The following is a 20064-nucleotide window of genomic DNA, read 5'->3' on the forward strand; positions in this document are numbered from 1 at the left end:
TACTGCTGGAAGATATTTATGGGAGGGTGGGGTGTTTGGACAGTACCCTGAACACTGGGATGCACTAAGCTTGAGAATTTCAACTCTGGACAGTAGCAGCAGCTCTTCTGTTGAAATGCCTACATGAATTATATACTGAGTCACTGCTGTGTGCTCAGGACTGTTTCAGGCCCTGAAGATACAGAGATAAATCATATCCAGCCCCAGCTACATGAACCAGCAGCCACACAATATGAAGGGCTGAGATAGAAATATTTTCTGGGAATTATGGAATATTGAGGAGGAAGAAATCTTGCTCTGAGTCTTAAAGGAAGAGTATGAATTTTCTTTTCTTTCTTTCTTTTTTTTTTTTCTTGAGACAGGGTCTCACTATATAGTGAGACTGACCTGGAGCCCAGGCTGGTTTCGAACTCACAATGATCCTCCTGCCTCAGCCTCCTGAGTGCTGGGATTACAGGCGTGCGCCACCATGCCCACCAAGAATATGAATTTTCTTGACTGATAACCAGAGAAACTGGCATTCCAGTGATAGGGACTGAAATCAGTAAAAGTATAGAGCAGGAAAATGCCTGATAGCATCATGCCCATGTGCTAGGGCAGTGGGAAGGAGATCATAAGCCACGGACTGGAGGTTGGACTATGGAGTTTGGGCTAAATTCTATGCCTGACAGATATGACCTTGCCTTCTTTTATTGTTTTTTTTTTTTTTTTTTGTACCAGGGATCGAACTCGGGTCCTTGTGCTTGTAAGGCAGGAGGTGGAACCACTGAGCTAAATCCCCAGCCCATCCTTGCCTTCTTTTGGAAAAAAGGCCTTCAATGTCTTTTTTGACCAGACCATCTACTCTGGTTGTCGACAGTGACCCAGGAGAGCTCAGTGCGCCTTGGCCTGAATCCAAAAGAACTGTCCCTGGTGAAATATAAACAGCAGTTCTCAAATGCCGACCAGGCATTGGGAAGGACCTGTAGGTAGTCAACTATTCTGGAGCTGGGAGGTGGATGGTCTGTGGAGTCCAGCCTGCCATCCAACGAAGTGGTGACACGTGCATCATGAGCTACTGCATTCCCAAAAGTCTCTGCTTGAACGCCCCTGAGAGGAACAGACACAGAGATGGATGGGGCATTGACAAAGCAGGAAAAGAACTAAGAACTCAGGAGAAGCTGCAGGCCCTCCTTCCGTGTGCTCTGGGCTGCCCAAGGCCCCCACTCTAAATGAAAAGGGGTCTATCTCTATGGGTTCTCCTCTCTGACTCAGAGCCTCAATCTGCCAGCGGAGGTCTTCCATCACTCCTGTCCCTTTGCTGCACAAACACCTCCTGTGGCGGAGAAGGAGGAGGGGGGAGCGGAGGATGGGCGGGGGAAGGAGGAGGAGGAGGAGCAGGAGGAGGAGGAGAAAAAAAAACATCCACGCTTGAGCCCTAGTTAACCAGAGAGGCATTCAGGGTGTCCAAAGACCACCAGGCTCTCCTCCAACCATGCCCACCCATTGTTTCCCAGCTCCCCCTGCCGGCAGACTCAGACACAGGCGACAACACACTTTATTCCTGAGAATCTCCAAAGGAGCGTGGGTGGGGTCAGCTGCTTTCCAGTTTAGGTCAAGGGGGCTGCTTGCTCGCTCAGCGGCTCCACGCGCAGCCATAGCCCTCCCTCTGCGCGCAGGATCAGCTCGGGCTTCCGGCGCGGCTCCGTGGCATCGGGCAGGACGCGGAAGCGCAGCAGAGTCAGCGCCAGCACCACCTTCATCTCCGCCATGGCGAAGGTCTGCCCGATGCAGTTCCTGCGGGCGGGGCGGGGACCGTGACTGCGCCCCGGACCATCCAGGTCCGTCCTGCCCGAACCTGTCCCGGACCGCACCCCTCCAGGGACTGCGAGGGGCACTAACCGTGCCCGGGCCCCATCTGGGCGTGTGTGTCCCCCAGCATGGCCCAGACTCCAGCGACCAACTCAGATCAGAGGTGAGGAATAGGGGCCTCTGAGCACTTGGCGGACCCCTCTTGCCCCTACCCACACCCATTCTCCACACCTTTGCGCATAAACTGTACAGAAGCCGCTGGAAGACGACGCGGACCTCTGACCAACCACAACTTGGGTTGATGTCCCCTCTGTCCCGCCCAGTCCCCGCCCCCGTCAGCCCTTGCCCAGCCCACGCCCACTGCCCTCACCTGGGCCCCGCGGAGAAGGGAATGAAAGCCAGAGGCGACCTGTCCTTGCTGTTCTCTGGGTCAAAGCGGAAGGGGTCGTAGACCTGGAGAAGACACCAAGCCCACAGGGAGAAAGGACTCAGGTGTGGCAGGAACAGATTTCCCTCCTCAGAACACCTCCCTCTCCTGTAGGCCGCTACAATAAAGAAGAATGGGGCCGGGGTGGGGGCCAGGGCAGAGGCAGCACCTCAGGGTCTGGCCACACAGCTGGGTTGTGATGGGTACCGAAAATACTGATGAGGCAGATGACACCTGTGGGAGAAGAAGAGGCCGTCAGGACAAGGACCCACGGCCTGATGGACCCTGATTCCTGCCCGGGAGCACCCCCCCCCCCGGGCGCGGGCGCATGGCACCTTTGGGGATGACCCGGCCGTCTGGAAGCACAACGTCCTGCGTGCAGCAGCGGGAGACGACTGAGACCGGGGGGTGCAGACGCAGGCTCTCCTTGATGCACATGGTCAGGAAGGGCAGCTGGGCCAGGTCCTCCCTAAGGAAACCACGACCCACAGCTGTCCAGGGAGGAGAACAGACCACTAGCTCTGCATTTCCCAGCAAAAACCTTTCTTCATATAATAATAATATAATCCCTAGATAGATCACATAATTGAGATTAGAAAAGCAAAAGAACAAGAAAAATATCCATTATCTGGGGCTGTCCTACGTCAAAGAAAGTGGGCGCCTGAAAGGCAGGTCCATGAGCTGGATCCTTCCCAGGTCTCTGCAGCACAGAAGGGGGTTGAGCGTAGAACTAGGGACGGAAAAGCGGAGGAATTATTTGCTGAAAGACAGCTGGATGCAAGAATGACACAGGTGGGCTAGACAACAAATAGATGACTTTTACCACCAGGGGTCGCTATGAATCCCCGGACTGGGTGTTAGAGTAGGAATTCAGGTGCAGGAGAAAAACAAACCTCCCGAGAGCAGAGATAGTCGAATACATGGTATTTGTTAGAAAAGCAAAGTAAAGGAGGTTACAGTTTATCTCCTGAACATGTGCAAAGTGGCATCATCTGCCCTCATATATTGTCACTAATTTTCTCAGCGGCCCAGATCTTTCTGTGTCAAAAGCTCTGACCTTTCCCTTTGCTTGCCAGGTTGGGTGCCGGGGCCTGTTTCTGGACTCAGCTCCTATGCTCAAGAGACAGTAATGGCAGAATCAGCAAAACAATAATCCCTCTGCCCCAGCTGCAGAGAAGCGTCAGTACAGGGGGCTCAGGAACAGGCCATGAGGACCTGACTCACCATTCAATCTCTTCAGGCTCACGGCCCCTCAGGAGCTCTCGCACCTCCTGCCGGCAGCGCTCCTGGTATTCTGGGTGCCTGGCCAGGTTGTACAGCACCCAGGAGAGACCACTGGCCGTGGTGTCGTGGCCTGAAGAACAGCCAGGCCGACTTGGGTCTCTGGGCCGTTTCAGCACCACGGGGTGGACAGCGCCCGCCCATTGAGACCCCGGGGAGGAAGGAGGGATGGAAAGCAGGGGCAGAATGGAGAGAGCCACGGTTGACCCACCACGTTCCCCTCACGGAGAGACCATGCACAGTCTAGAATCCCACACCGGAACCCTCACCCGCAAACATGAACGTGTCGGCCTCTGCTCGTACGTCCTCATCTGACAACTCCCTTCCATTTTCATCCTGGAGAGAAGGCAAGACCCTCTTGAAGCTCAGAATCTCTGAGGGGTCCAAGACAACCTATGGGGTTTATTCTTGCATCCAGAAATTCGCCTCTACTCATACCACTGGAATTATCTTGCTGGCCATTGCCAGAGTCCCCACCCAACAGACATCTTCTCTAGCTTCCTTTTCTCTGGTTGCAGCAATCAGTGATTAATGAATATTTTCATGTTTCTGTATATGAGGGATTTCTGAGATTTTTAATGGCAATCTGCTTTACAGAATGATTGAATAGCAATTTACCTGAACATTACAGAATATGTGAAAAAGATACCCACTCAGATTTGGGGGAAGTAAATCTAGAGAATCTTACTACCTCTGGAGGCATTGGTTTTGCAAGTTTATAGATTTGCCCTTTGCACTGAAGGAAACTTGTTTACACTCCAGAAATGCATCTGCATTCTCCCTCTCTCCTTAATCTTTCTCTTTTCTGGAGGGAAGAAGAGGCAAGGTGTATCAGCTCCACAACTTATAATGCTCCAGCTTTTCTTTTCGGATCTAAACCCAGCTACAATGCAGGTATAAAGACTGCATGCACCAGGGAAGGAGAGTTAAGAAGGGGAGACTTTGCTACAGTACTGCTGTGTTTGCTGTTCTTGCTGTAATAAATGGGCTGCTTGATCAAAGATCTTAGTGCACCTATCAACACAGACATAAACACAGGCATAACTGTGGCACCTTATTGCATTATAGTGACTTGCAGAACAAAGCCTCAAGCCCTTCATAGTTTCAGACTTAGAGTTCTACTTCTGGCAGTATTTCAGAGTTGTCTCTAAAATTCACCCCTCTCTGGCTTGTTCTCCCCTTCCTTGATATTCTCCGGATCCAGCCCTAGTGATTTGATCTGATACTAGGCATAAAGATCCACTATATCTGTTTCTTACCATCCCTCCTTTATTTTGGCTCTTTATTTACATTTTGGAATTTTTCATATAAGAGAAACCATGCGATATTAAACCTTCTGTGTCTTCCCCCCCTTTTATATCATGGTCTTAAGATCAATCTGTTTTCCTACAAAGGACTCAAATTTATACTTCTTTGTGACTGAGTAATTCTCCATTGTGCATATATACCACACTTTCTTTATCCATTTATAAGTTGTTGGAAATGTAGGCTGTTTGTATAATTTAGCTACTGAGATTTGCACTGCTATAAACATGGGTAGGCATGATGTGTCTATTTAAATGACATTTAGACATTTAGAGATGGAGAAAATGATCTGGGGAAGGGAGAGGAATGGAGGATGAAGGTAAGGGGATCAAAAGTGATCAAGATTAGATGTATACAAAATAAACTACATATAAACATTTACATTTATTTTGATGAGGTATGTATGTATCTATAGTATGTATATATGTATGTGTGTCTATATACTGACTCACCAAAATAAATGTTAATATTTATTTTATGTATATGTATATATTATATATGCATAGTCTATATATAATAGACTATACATATACTAACTCACCAAAATAAATGTATTTATTATGTATCATGAACATATAATTCATTGTACCTCTTTTTTTTTTCTTCTTCTTTTCTGGTACCAGAGATTGAACTCTGGTCCTGTGAGGCAGGCGGTGGAACCACTGAGCTAAATCCCTGGCCCTCATTGTACCTCTCGAGAAGCCCACCTTGCTCAGCAGGAGCACATCAATGAAGTCCAAAGTTTTGGACCTGGCCTTGGCCTTTAGGAAGTCGTCGATCCCCTGATTGGGGAGGCTGCATCGCCGCTCCTGGATGACAGCATCTGTGAAGTCATGCACCAGACGGCAGGCTGTACGGAAGCGATGCCCATCACAGGTGAGATGGTACAGGAAATCCGGGTGCAGCAAGAGCTGTTGGTGCCTTTTGGCCACCAGGGCACTAAGCTCCAAGATGGCTGCGATATATTTACTAGGCTTCCTGTGTAGTGATAGCATACAAGAAAGAAATAACTTACCAGGCTGGAAGTCAGGCAAGCACTTCACACCATCGGCTTGGAGCTATGCCCCACCAGGAAACTGAATATCAACAAAGAGATGGCCTCACAGCCACGTGGTCGGGATGCTATGGGACTTGACATCCACAATTTCATCTCTCTGCATCCTATCTCTATGAGCTCTCTCTAAACCCTGGGCAGCCAGAACCTAATGTGAACGTTGTTCTCACCTCTTCTCTCCTACCCAGGATCCAGTTGCGCCCATTCTCCTTCCTGCAACTTACACAGCTCAGACTTCACCCTCTTCCAACTGGTCAGCGACCCAGCGCTCTCCACATCCTTGAGTCTGTGTCAACTCCACCCACTGTCTACAAGACACGCGGTGTTTCACAGAACTCAGCTCTGATCATGTCCATCATCACCTCTGAAACCTTCACTGGTTCCCTAGTGACTCATGATAAAGTTCACACCACTCTGACAAGCTTTTCAATGTCCTTAAGGTCTGCCACTTCCTACCCCTCCAACCTCATTTCCAAGGTATCTCCTCACTGTCTATTGCATAGACTTTACTCATTGAAGCCCCTTGCCTTTACTAAGACAAATCCACCTATCTGAAAGGACCAATCTCGCTCCTTTTCCCTGCTATTCAATGCCAGGCCTCATCCACCTTCTCCAGAATCTTCTGGTCCCTCTGGTCCTATCCTCCCTTCCCCACCTCCTCCCTTGGCTCCATGGCCCAGGTTCCAAGCCCAGGGAAAGGACTCACTCCTGACAGTTGCTCTCGAAGCTGAACACACATTTCTGCAGACTGTCCAAGGTCATCAGGCTGATGAGCTCAAACATGTCCAGACGGGCGCTGCCCTGGGAGATCAGGCGCTGCCACTTGGCCTGGCCAGAAATGGGAATGGGGCTGTGGCTGAGTCTTGACTGTTTTGATCCCTCTTTAACACCAACCACCAAGACAGATTTCCCAGAACCAGCTTCCCGACCCTCAGCCCCAGGTACCCAACCCCAGAAAAGACCGAGCTTGGATGACAGTGAAAGCCAGTAGGAAAGGAAACCCCAAGGCTGGCAGACAGAAACCCTGAGTTCAGGTCCCAGCTCTGTGTCCCACATCTGCTATATGCTTGGTAAACTCATCACCTTCCCTGAGTCCCCTCATGTCAAATCTTCAGCAACAGTTAAGTTCAACTTCTTTGGTGTCATTTATGCCAAGACAGAACCCCTACTCCACCACTCCTAGTTCACTTACAAACTTGAGCAAGCTCCTAATCTTTCTGACCTTCGTATTCTCCATCTGTAGCAGGCAAAAGTAATCTCCACCCCACATGTAATGAGAGTTAAATTTCGCATGTATTACAGAATGGGCATGCAGCATCATTTCTAATATATAAGGAGTGCTCAGTAAATCTTACCTAGCTTATTTTCATTGTGATAACTCAATAAAATACTCCTCTCTTGAAAGATAGTCCTCCCTTGGCAGTGAGCGTCTTTCCTGATATGACAGGAACACACTGCACTGATGTTCCTAACTCAGGCCATTTCTCAGACACGTGTTGGCAAAGAAAAACATCCAAGGATAAGGGAATTAATCTCCTTGGACAGATAGCAAGCTTGTTTCTGGATGTTAAAAAAAGCAGAATTTGACCAAAGAATCTTAGATCTTCTGGCAGAATTCATAAAAAATAAACAGTAAGACTCTAATTTATCAGCTTGCAAGAAGGAAAAAGGACTCATTAAAACCCTCACCAGCAACCCATACCTTCCACCTGTGCATTGTGGTTGTATTTTTATTTTTCACTAGTACATGTTTGCAGTACATAATGTTTACATTCCTTGTGTGGAGTTGGTGTATGTACATCACACATATTAATTTCTATTTTTCATTCCCTTTCCCTCCCTTCCTCCGTCACTTGATTCCCTTCCATCTGAGGAAGATTATCTCCTTACTTCCTATTATCTATCTTATGTTTTTTTATGCTCTTCATTTATAATTTAGTTTCTCACATGAGAAAACCCTTGTGATATTTAAGCTTGTGTGTCCGATTTATTTCACATAACATTTATGGTCTCAAGGTGTGACACGATTACTCGGCTATTCCTGTTAAGAAGTGGGCTCAATTTTATCTCCCATTTAATTCTGTACTAGACTTTTGACACATGTGGTGAAACTAAGGAGGTCATAACTTCAATAAATCTAAGCTTAAAGAGGCCTTAACATTTTCCCTGGCTCCCACTGGATCCTGTCTCTGTCATGTGAACAACTTCAGGATGTCTTTTGAGAGTCTCGTTGTCCTAAATGAGGCCATTCTGAATCAGCTTGAAGTTGGAAAAGCCTCAAACATGGGAGAGAACTGAGCCATAATCAGCAAATCTCCCTGTATGACCCACAGTTGATCATAAATCAGCAGTGTTCCGATGCTCTTACTGAAGAAATAGCCTCCTGACCTATACATTTGCTAGCATCTGTAAGTCTTTCCTGCTTTGAACCAATGAATTTGGAAGTGGCTGGTTACCCAGTAATAGTTTCTATGAGCTGTTCATCTTTCCTGTGACCAGTTTACAGGACTTCAAAGAGATAAATATGGAAACTAAACCCTTCTAAGCCTCTACCATGTGCCACGGTCATGATGCCATTACATCCTCTGGGCCACACTAGAAGCAGAGGATTCCATCCTTATTTTACAGATAAGGAAACCCAGACTAAGAAAGAAAGAGCAGTGGCCTCAAAGCAACCTATCATAGCCAGGACTCTAGGCTTGGTCTGTCTGTGCCCCGCAGGCTCCAGCTGGCACCCTGGGCTCAAGGACTCACATGCATGACTTTTGTGCTATCAGTGAAAATCTTCACGTAGGGCTTCAGGATGTTGAAATGGAAGGCGGGTGTCAGCATGCGACGGTGGCGGCTCCACTTGTCACCAGCACTCAGCAAGAGCCCATCCCCTGGTGGGGCAGCCATGGGCAGTGGGCAAAGGCAGCCCCTTCCCTGGTCCCCCCGGCTGTCCCCCAGCCCCTTTACCTGCAGGTACTCACCCAGCCAGGGTCTCAGAAAGCTGTAGAAGACCACGTCCTTTAGGGCAATGGCAGCTGACATGAAGAAGAGACATCAGGGGCCATGGAGAAGAGAGATTCACAGTCATGGGGGGAGGGAGTGGGAGGCTCCCAGTAAGGGGCCTGCGCTTCCCCCTCCCAAGCCTATCATGACAGGAAAGGATCCAGGGACAAAGGAAGCTTGCAGGAGTGGAAACATGAGAGAGGACCAAACTGGGTAGCAGCAGCAGAGCAGAGCGACATTACAGCCTAACGTGACACAACATATCCCAGCACACCTTGACGTGGCTCCTATATGGTCCAACACGTTCTGCAACAACCAAGGACAGAAAACACTCTGTAGAGATCTTTACAAAGACCTATGACGCTCTGTCCACCCTCTCAGTCTCTGACACCTCCCGCCATAGACGTGGGACATTAATACAGACATCTCCTGACATAACAACATGTATGACCTTCCTTGACTTGACACAGCATGCTCTAATATGGACCAGGGATGATAGAAAATGACTTCAGGATCACCCACAGACAATCTCCAGTAGGATTAAAGCATGACCCTACTAATATCAGAGGTAGAGCCCACATGTGACTCACCTAGACCTTGGACACCATCTGGATGTACTTTAATACCAGCCCTCGACCATCCCCAAACACAGCTGAGATGTGACCAGAATGACAAAAAGACAATGTCAAACAACAGCTGAGACAAGAACCAGACAAACCCTAAAATACCGCTCTTGTTATTGGTCATAGCTGAACCCCAGACATGACACTCGTGATAAAATCCAACACAACACACCCGGGATAACCAGGATCCAAGTGTAAACATGCATGACAAGACTCAGCACTTCGGCAGCCATGGCCATACAGCAGCTGTCACAAAGACACTTTTTAGAGAAAAGCAGACAACACCAGAGCTCAGAGGTGGGCTCAGGCGAGGCAGAGGCAGGGGCATCAAGGCCGCTACCCCTCCTGCCTACCCATGTTCTCCCAGGCAGCTGCAGGCAGGACAGAGACCTCAGTGACAGGGAGACTGGGGCTGCTGTGGTGTCTACCTGGAGCAAAGAGCACAGGCTTGATGCAGGAGGGGTGAAAGATGCGGACGACCGCGTGGCAGGGCCCTACCCACCAGCAGCACACATCCCTGTAGGTGCGTGCCAGGCCCTGGGTGTAGAGGAGACCTCCCTCTGAGCTCTGAATCTGGAAAGAACAAGAAGACCCAATGCACACTCCTCTAGGCTGATGCAGATAGAGGTGCAGCACAGGGACCCAGATGGAGACCTGGGAGTCACCCCCAGCAGCTCATCGTCCTTGTGTTGAGCTCTTCCCGGCCTGCCTGACCTCATTCCCCATACACAGCAATCCAGGTCCCTGGGTTACAGGGACAGAAAAACTTCTGCTTTGTTTGGATCCCAAACACCACCTTCACCTGGGTTCTCTTCTATCCCCTTCTTCTAGATAAAGACACTGAGGCTCTGAATGATGAACACATTTCCCAAATGCTAAGAAGTAGCTCTGAGTCCCAATTCTGGGTCTTTCTGAATCACAGCCTGAGTTCTTAACCATTAAACAACTTTGTGTTTCCCAAACCCATAGCACTGGGAGCTGTCCTTGTCAACACTGGGCAATCAGAGTCACAGTGATTGTAGAAGAAGTTTGTCCTGTGATTGGGGCCAGGACAACTAAAATGAATTATAGTTCATTAATGGAAACTCTGGGGGAAAAGCTGAGCATCGCAGTAGAACTGAATTTCTTGGACTTATCCTTTAGATTATAAGGTAAAGTCTACCTTGAAAGGAAAAGTGACATCAGAGAAGGTAAAACCAGGAAGAGGCAGATGCTTGATGATCTGATCCTGTGTGTAGATCAAACTGACTCCATTTTTTAAAAAAGTGACTTCATTTTGTGATTAGGCCACCACTCAGTTACTAGAAAAGCCTCAGAGTGCCCTGTTGACCCAGTTCTCGGAAAAACCCATGACAGTTCTTGTAAACTATAACCAGGTGTCCTTCTCTGTTAATCTTGCAAGAACTTGTGGTTGGGACAGGGAGGGACATCTGGCCCTGGCCAATAGAATAGAAACACTTCTGCCTTTGCCCAATGTTAACCAATCAGGCACTGACCCATCTAGAAAGTCCCTAGTTCCGCTTCTTTTGTTGATAAAAACCCTGTTTGAAATCGGGTTCGAGGCTCTTGGTACAGAACCACTGTGTCAGTGAGGACCCGGAGTCCAGGCTCGAGCTTGCAATAAACTCCTCTTGTGATTGCATCGGACTTGACTCCTTGGTGGTCTTTGGGGATATCGTGATCTGGACACAACACTGCTCGAGACCTGGACCCACGCATTGACTGTGGACACCTCCAGCCCTACACACTAAGTCTTTGAAGTCTGTAGATTTCCTCTCTTTTTATAGACTGCAAGATGGTGAGTTTCTACCACTCACAACTGAAAGAAATCTTGGCATCGAAAAGACCCCTAAGATCTGCCTAGTATCACCCAGCATTTTGGTGTCAGAGCCATGTTTTCTGAGAAATATGCCTACTCAGTTCAGCCTGTACAAGGATTGCAAGGTCAGAGGAAAGGAGCCAGGCTGGGAAGGGATCTCCTAGGTGTGGGGAAGAGTCCTGAGGCCTGGAGCAGGACGGCAATGACCATCTGGAGAACAGGCCACAGGATAAGGTAGAAGGACCAGCCCAGCAGAGCTGGGTGTTAGGAGAAGAACAGCCCAGCCTTCACACAAATTGCAAACCCTCTTAATTGCTCTGGGTCCGTGCATGGGCAAGGTTGATGCCAGGCCTGGGAGGGAGCCCTGGGTGCTTCCCATGTGCAATGCACCAGCTGCTCCTGCTTACAAACCTTCCTACCCATCTTTCCAGAACTTCCTCAAGCAGCTCTTCCTCCAGAAAGCCTTCCAGCCCGCCCCAATAGAGACCTCACGTGTCCACTCACGGTCCATCTCCCTCTGGCCCGTTCCTGCCCACTTGAGGTTGGGAACATCTCTGTTCAGATCCATCTCCTCAAGACCGAGAGTTCCTCCAGGACAGGGCCTTGGGACGAGGCCTCATGGTGCTCCAGGAGTGCCCAGAACATCAGTAGGGGGACGGGGTGTGACAGGTGAGGAAGGAGACGGGGAAATGGGGACTGGTGAGCCTAGGAAAGGAAGCGGGAGAAGGCCGAGAGAAGAGAAAAGGAGGAGCCCAGATGCTGCAGGGGCCACATAGAAGGGTGGGGGGACAGAGGCTGGAAGCCCCTGCGTGAACTGTAGCACCCACCACAAGTGCCACGTGGGTACCTGAGGCACTGAGGACAGCTCGGATGATGTCAGGGTGGCACAAATTGACGATGGGAAAGATGGGTCCCATCCACATTTTAAAGCCCCGGGAGTAGGTGTCCACCAGCTTAGTCAGTTCTTTCAAGCCCTGTTCTGTGGGAGGGACCTGCAAACAAGGCAAAGTCAGTCGCTTCCTGAGGGGGTTCATTTAAAATGTCAACTGGGATGGGCTAAGGGACTCCCAAACAGTTGATGAAACCTGATCTCTGGGTGTGTCTGCAAAGCCCTTTGCAGAAGAAATTAGCATTCGCAACAGTAAAATGTATAAAAAGCCCCTCTCCTCAGGGTAGGGGAGGAATCATCCAACCCACTGGGCTCCAGGTAGAACAATGTAAAGCAAGGGCAAAATCACTTCCTCTTCTGGAGCTGCAACACGTATCCATCTTTCCTGCCCTTGGACATCAAAGACTACAGAGTCTAGGACTTACAGTATCAACTTCACCCTACCCAGTGTAGTCAGGACTTTGGAATCACACTGAATGATTACACCATGAACTTCCTGGTTCTGCAGATTCCAGATGGCAGTGGGACTTCTTATCTCCGTAACTACATGAGGTGATGGGAATGCACGCACACATACATACAGGTGCACGTATATATACCAGATCTGTACATGAACATATATGTGTGTATGTGATGCTGTATGCACAATCATGTGCTGTATAGTGATATTTGTATAGACAACCTATGAGATTAGCCCCACAAGGTTATAATGGAGCTGAGAAATTCCTTATCCCTAGTAAGTTTATTGTATTTTTATATTTAGATACTTTTAAATACACAAATACAGCTAGGCATGGTGGTGCGTGCCTGTAATCCCAGCACTTGGGAGGCTGAGGCAGGAGGATCGCTGCGAGTTCGAGACCAGCCTGGGCTACATAGTGAGTTCCAGGTCAGTCTCAATTTAGACTCTGTCTCAAAAAACAAAACACAACAAAAAACAAGTACACAAATACTAATGTGTTACATTACTCACAGTATCCAGAATAGTAACCTGCTGGACAGCTTTGTATACTAGGACCAATAAGTTGTACTCCATAGCCTAGGTGTGTAGTAGGCTACACCGTCTCAGCGTGTAAGACACCTTCTATGATAGTGGCACAAGGAGAAACTTGCCGCAGGATGAATTTCTCCAAATCAGTCCCGTTTGTTAAGTGACACAGGACTCTCTGTGTGGATGTGAGTGTTTGTCTCATTGGTTCTGCTACTCTGGAGAATTCTGACTTCAAAGCAATACTAGGAGCCACGGCAGGTGCCTCTTTCAGCCTCTGGAGGGAATGCAGACGCTGTAGTGAACATGTGCCTGGGTTTTTAAGGAGACAGGAAATCTCTGTACCCTTGTCCGCAGGCTAGTTTACAAGCAGCAGTGTGGCTTCTTTTACATCCTCTCGCATCCTAACTGGTCCATGCCACCTGCAGTTCCTCTCATGGAGAAGAGTCCACACTCTAGAGAATTTCAGTAGAGGTAGACTTCAGGAGAGCAGAGGTGACCTCTGAAGTCTCCGTCAGGGTGGCACCTTTCACCTGTGAGCACCTGCAGTGCACCAGGCTCTGGAACGGAGCATCCTCTGCAAAAGCTCGCTGAACCTGTGCACAAACCCAACAGCTATTCCCTTTACGAGTAAAGCAAGCAAGGCCCTGTCACTTACAGGGTTGAGCAGATCTAAACAAAAGGCCGAAGTGTGTCCTGAGGGAGTGGGGAGGGCATCACAGAAGGCTTCTGAAAGGGGAAATGTATGGTAAACTTTTAACCAAGTTGGGCAACAAGGCTCATTGTGACACATTAGGGGAAGAGAATAAGATTAGATGAAGGCACCAAGGAAGAGGAGCGGGGAGGAGCCCATAACCCTCTTGGGGGAGGAGAAGCACCTGTGTCCCTGTATTGTTTGAGGGAATCAAATTCCACTCTGTGAACGAGCAGAAACCTAGAGATGGGCTGAACCAGGGACATAATTCAGGCAGGGAGCAGACCCTGAACAGTGCCTCTCACCAGGCCTCAGGTCCAGCAGAGGAGAACATAAGAACACAAGAGGCCTTCACTCTGTGCAGCTCACCCTGAGGGCCCCTCACAGGTGCACCAATGTGGGGAAGCCTGGTTCCAGGTACAAATGAATACAAAGCAGGCTGTGGGTGAGAGGGCGGGGATGAGAGACGGGCCTGGGATGGGACAAGCATGGAGTGAGTGTCCCACGCCAATGAGCGAGTCACCTCCCTTGCTGTCCTGGACCAAGACCCCCTCCTGGACCCCAGCTTCCTGATCCCCTTCCTGATCCCTTAGAGATCCATCCACCCTGGTGCCTCAGACCCTCCTGTTGCCTCACTCACCAAGCCCAGGTGACCCACGAGCCAGTTCCGTTTGGGGGGCTGAGGGAAACATCGAAGGCGATGAGATTTTTCATAGAGGGCATACATCCAGGTCAGAATTTGGGCCAGGAGCCAGGCGGCTCCAACCAGCAGCCCAATCAGCCAAGGGGAGGCTGTGACCGACCCCAGTCCCAGCCAGGACAGGCTCAGCTGTGTCATCCTGCAGGACAGAAGGGACAGAAGGGGAGTTTTTGAGTTCCAATAAGGGGACAGGGACCTCCAGGGGTGCTGGACAGGGGTAATGCTGTGAGAAGGGCAAGGAGGGCTCAGAGAGGGGAGAATGATTCAGGGGAATATAGGGAAAAAGGGAAAGGAGGAAGAGGAAGAAGGGCAGGAAGAGGAAAGTGAGAAGGAGAGAAGACAGGGTCTGATTAGAATGCAAACCTGCCTGAGGGATAGAGATGGCCCTGGACTCTCACCCAGAAACCAACAGTCTCCTTGTTCAAATCACTCCATGGACCCCCCTTCCCCAGCTTTGGCCAGTACCCTTCCCACCCTGGACCAGAACCTTCCAGCCCAACCAGCCCTAGCCTGTCACCTTCTTTCAGGAGTTGCTTGCCCTCACAGATCGTTCATCACACTTCTGAGTCTTATGTAACTCGGGCTGCTGACTGGGAGGACACTGTAGGAGGCTGGACCAGGCTGAGCTACACCAGCCAATCCCCACTGTTTCAGCTGCCTCCTCCCTGCCTGGGCAGGTGGCCAAGTCATGGGGGGCAGGGAGAACTAGGTACAGAAAGTAATCAGCTCAGAATCACACAGCACTGACATAGACCCTTAGAACTTGGCACCTTGCTAGTGGGGTTGGGGGCAAGATTGTGGAAGGGGCAAGGGTGACTGCATGTCCGTGAGCTTACAGCCACCTCCGCCTTTCCAAGGCCAGGGTGGAGTAGGTAAAAGCACAGGCTGGAGATTTCAGGTGCCAGGAGACTGGGACCAGTCCAAGCCTTGTCCTAGAACATCTCCTGACCTTCTCTCCAAGTATGAGCTGGGAGCGTGACATAAGACATCCTCAGTGAAGAATTAGGGGTTCCAGAGGTGGAAGCTTTTAAAATTCTTTATTAATATTTGTTTGTAGTGTATAGTAAATATACTTGCTGTGGAGCATTGGTACATATGCGTATCACATTTAAAAGCTTTACTTCCCATTTCCCTCCGTCCCCAGCACCCCCCATCTCCTCCAAATTTACTCCCTGTTTCATATCACCTATCTTTTATTTTGCTCTTGCAATTATTTATACTTTGGATTTCTTATATAAGAGAAACCATGAAATATTTAACCCTCTGTACGACTTACTTCATTTAATGTTATGATCTCAAGGTACAACTATTTACCCAAATTTATCCTTCTTTATGGAAGAATAGTACTCATTATTTATAAACGTCAGATTTCTTTATCCATTGATCCTTTGCTGAGTATGTAGGCCACTTTTTTTTTGTTTTTTTGTTTTTGAGACAGGGTCTCACTGTGTAGTTGAGACTCACCTGGAACTCGCTATGTAGTCCAGGCTGGTCTTAAACTCACAGTGATCCTCCTGCCTCAGCCTCCCAAGTGTGGAGATTACAGGTGTTCGCCTCCAAGCCCGGCTCTAAGCCACTTCTGAGATGTAGCTATTCTGAGTCGTGCTGCTATAAACATGGGTATGAATGCATCACTGTAACATGATGTCTTTAACTCTTTCAGGAAGATACCTAGGAATAGCTGGGTTTAATGGAATTTCTATTTTTTAAGGAATCTCCATACTGATTTTCTATGGTTGTACTAGTTTATATTTCAGCCGTCATTGTAGAAAGATTCAATTTCCCTCACAACCTCGCCAGCAATTTTTGGTTTTTTTTTTTAGTTTGTGGTGATAGCCATTCTTACTGGAGTAAGATGAAATTTTAGCATTTTTGATTTGCATTTCTCTGATGTCCAAAGGTGCTGAACATTTTTCCATGTACACTTTTGTAGTTCTTATTTTGAGAAGTAACAGTTTATTTCAACTGCCCATTTTTATGGGGCCTTTTATGACGGGGGTCTAATTTTTGAGTTCTTTATATATTGTTTGTGTGTATTAGTACTCTGATCAAGGAATTGTTTGTTTGTTTGTTTTGTTTTTTTCCATTTTGCTGTTTATTTCTTTGCTCTGTTGTTTTTTTCCTTTGCTGTTCTAATTTGAAATAAACTTTTAAATTTGATATAATTCCACACATTGATTGTTGAGGTTATTTCTTATGCAATTGGGATTCTGTTCAGAAAGGCCTTTGCTTTTCCTATGTCTTCTAGAGTTTTACCTATTCTGTCTTCCAATAGATTTAGTATTTCTGCTTTTATATCTAAGTCTTTCACCCATGTCGATTAAGTTTTAGTACAGGGTGGGAGACATAGATCTAGGATTCACTCTTTATAGGTAGATAATCAGTCTTCCCAGCACCATTTGTTAATATGTTTTCTTCAGCATATGTTTTTGGCCTCTTTGTCAAAGGTCAGGTGGCTGAATGAATCTGGAGAGGTTGCTGTATCCTCAGTTCTGTTTCACCGACCAACATGTCTGTTTTTGTGCCAATATCATGGAGCCTTTTAAAAAAATCTCACTGTAGCTTTATAATATAGATTGAAACCATAAATTGTGATGCCTACTGATTTGCTCTTGTTGCCTGGGGTTGTTTTTGCTATTCTGGGTCTCTTCTGCCTCCGTATGAATTTTGAGATTGGTTTTTTTTTTTCTAGCTCTGTGAATAATTTTGTTGGTATTTTGACTGGGATTGCATTAAATCTATATATTTTCAGTATTCTGAACATTTTTATTATTTTGTTTCTGCCTGTCCAGGAACATGGGGTGTCTTTCTGTTTTCTGACGTCCTCTTGACTCTCTTTTTTGATAGCACTATAGTTTTCATTAAGGAAGCTTTCAAATTCCTTTGTTAGGTTAATTTCTAGGTATTTCTTAGGCTATTGTGATTGGAATTGCTTTCCTGATTCCTTTCTATGTGAGTTGTTTGTGTACTAGAATGCTACTGATTTTGGTGTACTGATTTTGTATCCTGCCTCTCTGCTGAATTCATTAGATCTAAGAATCTTTTGGTGGAGTTGTTGGGTTTTCTATTAAACTATCATGTCATTTGCAAATAATGACAATTTGGCTTCTCCCTTTCCTATACATATCCCTTTTATTTCTTTCTCTTCCCTGATTGCTCTGGCTAAAGGTTCAGGGTATGGTGAGAGTGGACCCCTTTTCTTGTTCCTGCTTTTAGAAGAAATGTTTTTGTTTTCCCCCTATTTGGTATAATATTGGCAATGGATTTGTCACAACTGCCTTTTCTCAATTTGAGTTAAGGTGCTTCTTTATCAGAGTTTTTATCATGAATATCAGATTTTGTTAAAGATCATTTCCATACCTCTTGAGATAACATATTGCTTCTGCTTTTTTTTTTTTTTTTTTTGGTACTGACGATGGAACTCCGGTCCTTGTGTTTTCGATGCAGGCGGCAGAACCACTGAGCTAAATCCCCAGCCCTCCTTGCTTCTGTTTATGTTATGTATTGTTTATTGATTTACATATATGTTGAGTCATTCTTGCATCCCTGGGATGAAGCTAACTTGGTTGTGATGTATTTTGTTTGCCAGTACCTTGCTAGATACTTAGATCTACAATTTTTGGATCTACATGAATTAATGAGAAAGACTCGTAGTTTTTTGGTTAAGTTCTTCTCAGGACTCTTGTCAGGGTTCGGTATGAGAGAAATGCTTGCTTCCAGGAGTGAGTTTAGCAGTGCTTTTTCTCCTTCAACTTCATGGAAGAGTTAAAGGAGTATTGTAATTAGAGCTTCCCTGAAGATCTGTTAGACTTCAGCAGTGAATCTTTCAGGTTCCAGGCTTTTCTTAGTTGGTAGGGTTTTTATTACTGTCTCTATTTCATGGGCTGTTCTTTGTTTATTCAGGGCTTTATGTTTTCTTCATTCAATTTTAATAATTCATTTGATAATGCATTTCTTCTAACTTCTCCAAGTTATTGGAATATAAGTTTTCAAAATATTTTTTACTGTCATCTAGATTTTTATAGTGTCCATTGTAATTTCACCGTTTTCATTGCTAGTTGTATGGATGTGGGCTTTTTCTTTTCTTCTTTTGATAAGTCTGGTGATGGATTTATCAATTTTTGCTTATCTTTTCAAAGAGTGTACTCTGACTCACTGATCATTTGTATTGTGCTTTTAGTATCAGTTTCTTTAATTTTCACTCTGATCTTTATAATTTTTTGCCATCTTCTACCTTCAGATTTGGGTTGCTCTTGTTTCTCTAGGGCCTTGAAATGCATCATTGGGTTATTTATTTTGGATTTCTCTAGTTTTTTAATGTGTGCATCAAAGCTATAAAGTTCCCTCTTAGGACTGTTCTCTTTGTGTCCCATTGCTTTTTCTATGTTTTTTCTATATTCCATTGTCATTTGATTCTAGAAGCATTTTTATTTCTTCCCCTTTTTTGTGATTATTCAATAATGCATTATTTGATCTCCATATGTTTGTTGGTTTCTGTGGTTTCTTCTGCTGTTGATTTCTAGTTTCATTCTACTATGATCCAATGATATGAGAGGGGTGATTTCACTTCTTTTGTATTTATTTAGACACACTTTATGGTTTAAGGTATAGTATAATTTTGGAAAAATTCCTTGTGCTGCTGGGAAAAATGTGTATTCTGTTGTTGTTGGATGAGATACTCTGTAGATATCTGGTAAGTCCATTTACTCAGTGCTGTGCTTTAACTCTGATGTTACTTTGTGATTTGTTGTCTGATTGATTTGCCTAATTGTAAGTGTGAAGTATTGAAGTTCTGACTATGATTGTACTGGTGTCTGTCTGTCCTCTCAATCCATTAGTTTTTGTTTTTATGAAGTTGGTTGTGTACATATTTAAAATAATTATCTACTCCTGTTGAATTGCTCTCTTTTCCAGTCTGGTTTGACAAAAATGCTTTCTTTTAGGGCTTAAAAAACTTTACTTGAAGCTCTCCTGATCTTTAAAGTTTGTGCTGAGAAATCTACTACTCTTCTGATAGGGTTATCATTATAGGTTACTTGCTCTTTTTCTCTAACAACTTTTAGTATTCCCAGTTTTTGTTGCATTTCTGTAATTTTTATGTTGTGTCATAGAGAAGTTCTCTGCTTGTGTTTTTTTCTGAGGTTTTATGCACATGTTGTACTTTAATATTATATTATTTCCCTAGATATAGGATTATTTTCTGCTCTTATTTTGATGGGTAATTTTTTTACAGCTTTTGAGTCATCGTCTCATTTTTCCTCTATTCTTTTCATTATGAGATTGTTTTTTTTTTTTGAGCCATCAACATGCTGTTGAATTCAGTTTCCTTGGTGTCTTGTTTTTGGAGTATCACTGAGTACATGATCTATTATATCAACCTTATCTTAAACTTCTGACACTGCCCTCATATTGGTCAAATCTGTTATCCATACTTTCCATTGAATTTTTCATATCTGAATTTCTGCTTCATTTCTCTTCATAATTTCTTATTCCTTACCA

General features: G+C 46.1%; 1 protein-coding gene across 3 annotated transcripts; it reads right to left on the minus strand.

The window, feature by feature from the left end:
• Nucleotides 1–1506: 1506 nt before the first annotated feature.
• On the minus strand, nt 1507–15163 carry LOC104869640 (cytochrome P450 4F3). Of its 3 annotated transcripts, none has more exons than XM_010634991.3 (13): nt 15083–15163; nt 14506–14704; nt 9904–10048; nt 8831–8884; nt 8613–8740; nt 6565–6686; nt 5512–5782; nt 3769–3835; nt 3443–3572; nt 2554–2687; nt 2388–2452; nt 2162–2244; nt 1511–1776 (listed from the first exon to the last, which is right to left on the minus strand). In XM_010634991.3, the coding sequence occupies exons 2-13, from the start codon at nt 14701–14703 to the stop codon at nt 1590–1592; spliced, it is 1584 nt and encodes a 527-aa protein (XP_010633293.1). In that variant the 5' UTR covers nt 14704; nt 15083–15163; the 3' UTR covers nt 1511–1589. The 3 variants fall into 3 exon arrangements, with proteins under 3 accessions (XP_010633294.1, XP_010633293.1, XP_010633292.1); XM_010634990.2 differs by lacking the exon at nt 9904–10048 and adding an exon at nt 12142–12286 and having other exon boundaries at nt 1513–1776; XM_010634992.3 differs by lacking the exons at nt 9904–10048; nt 15083–15163 and having other exon boundaries at nt 1507–1776; nt 14506–14650.
• Between the last annotated feature and the right edge of the window lie 4901 nt (nt 15164–20064).

The sequence above is a fragment of the Fukomys damarensis genome, unplaced genomic scaffold (genome assembly GCF_012274545.1).
Source record: "Fukomys damarensis isolate Sample0158 unplaced genomic scaffold, DMR_v1.0_HiC HiC_scaffold_37, whole genome shotgun sequence".
NCBI classification, from domain to species: Eukaryota; Metazoa; Chordata; class Mammalia; order Rodentia; family Bathyergidae; genus Fukomys; species Fukomys damarensis.

What these genes read in the sequence shown, in the direction of transcription:
- LOC104869640 (XM_010634991.3), bottom strand. Translation starts at nt 14,703, where the DNA reads ATGACACAGCTGAGCCTGTCCTGGCTGGGACTGGGGTCGGTCACAGCC. An exon ending in ATGTGCTCCTGCTGAGCAAG is followed by an intron (nt 3,836 to 5,511) that starts GTGGGCTTCTCG and finishes CCTTCTCTCCAG; the next exon opens with GATGAAAATGGAAGGGAGTT. An exon ending in CGGCCGGGTCATCCCCAAAG is followed by an intron (nt 2,453 to 2,553) that starts GTGCCATGCGCC and finishes CTTCTCCCACAG; the next exon opens with GTGTCATCTGCCTCATCAGT.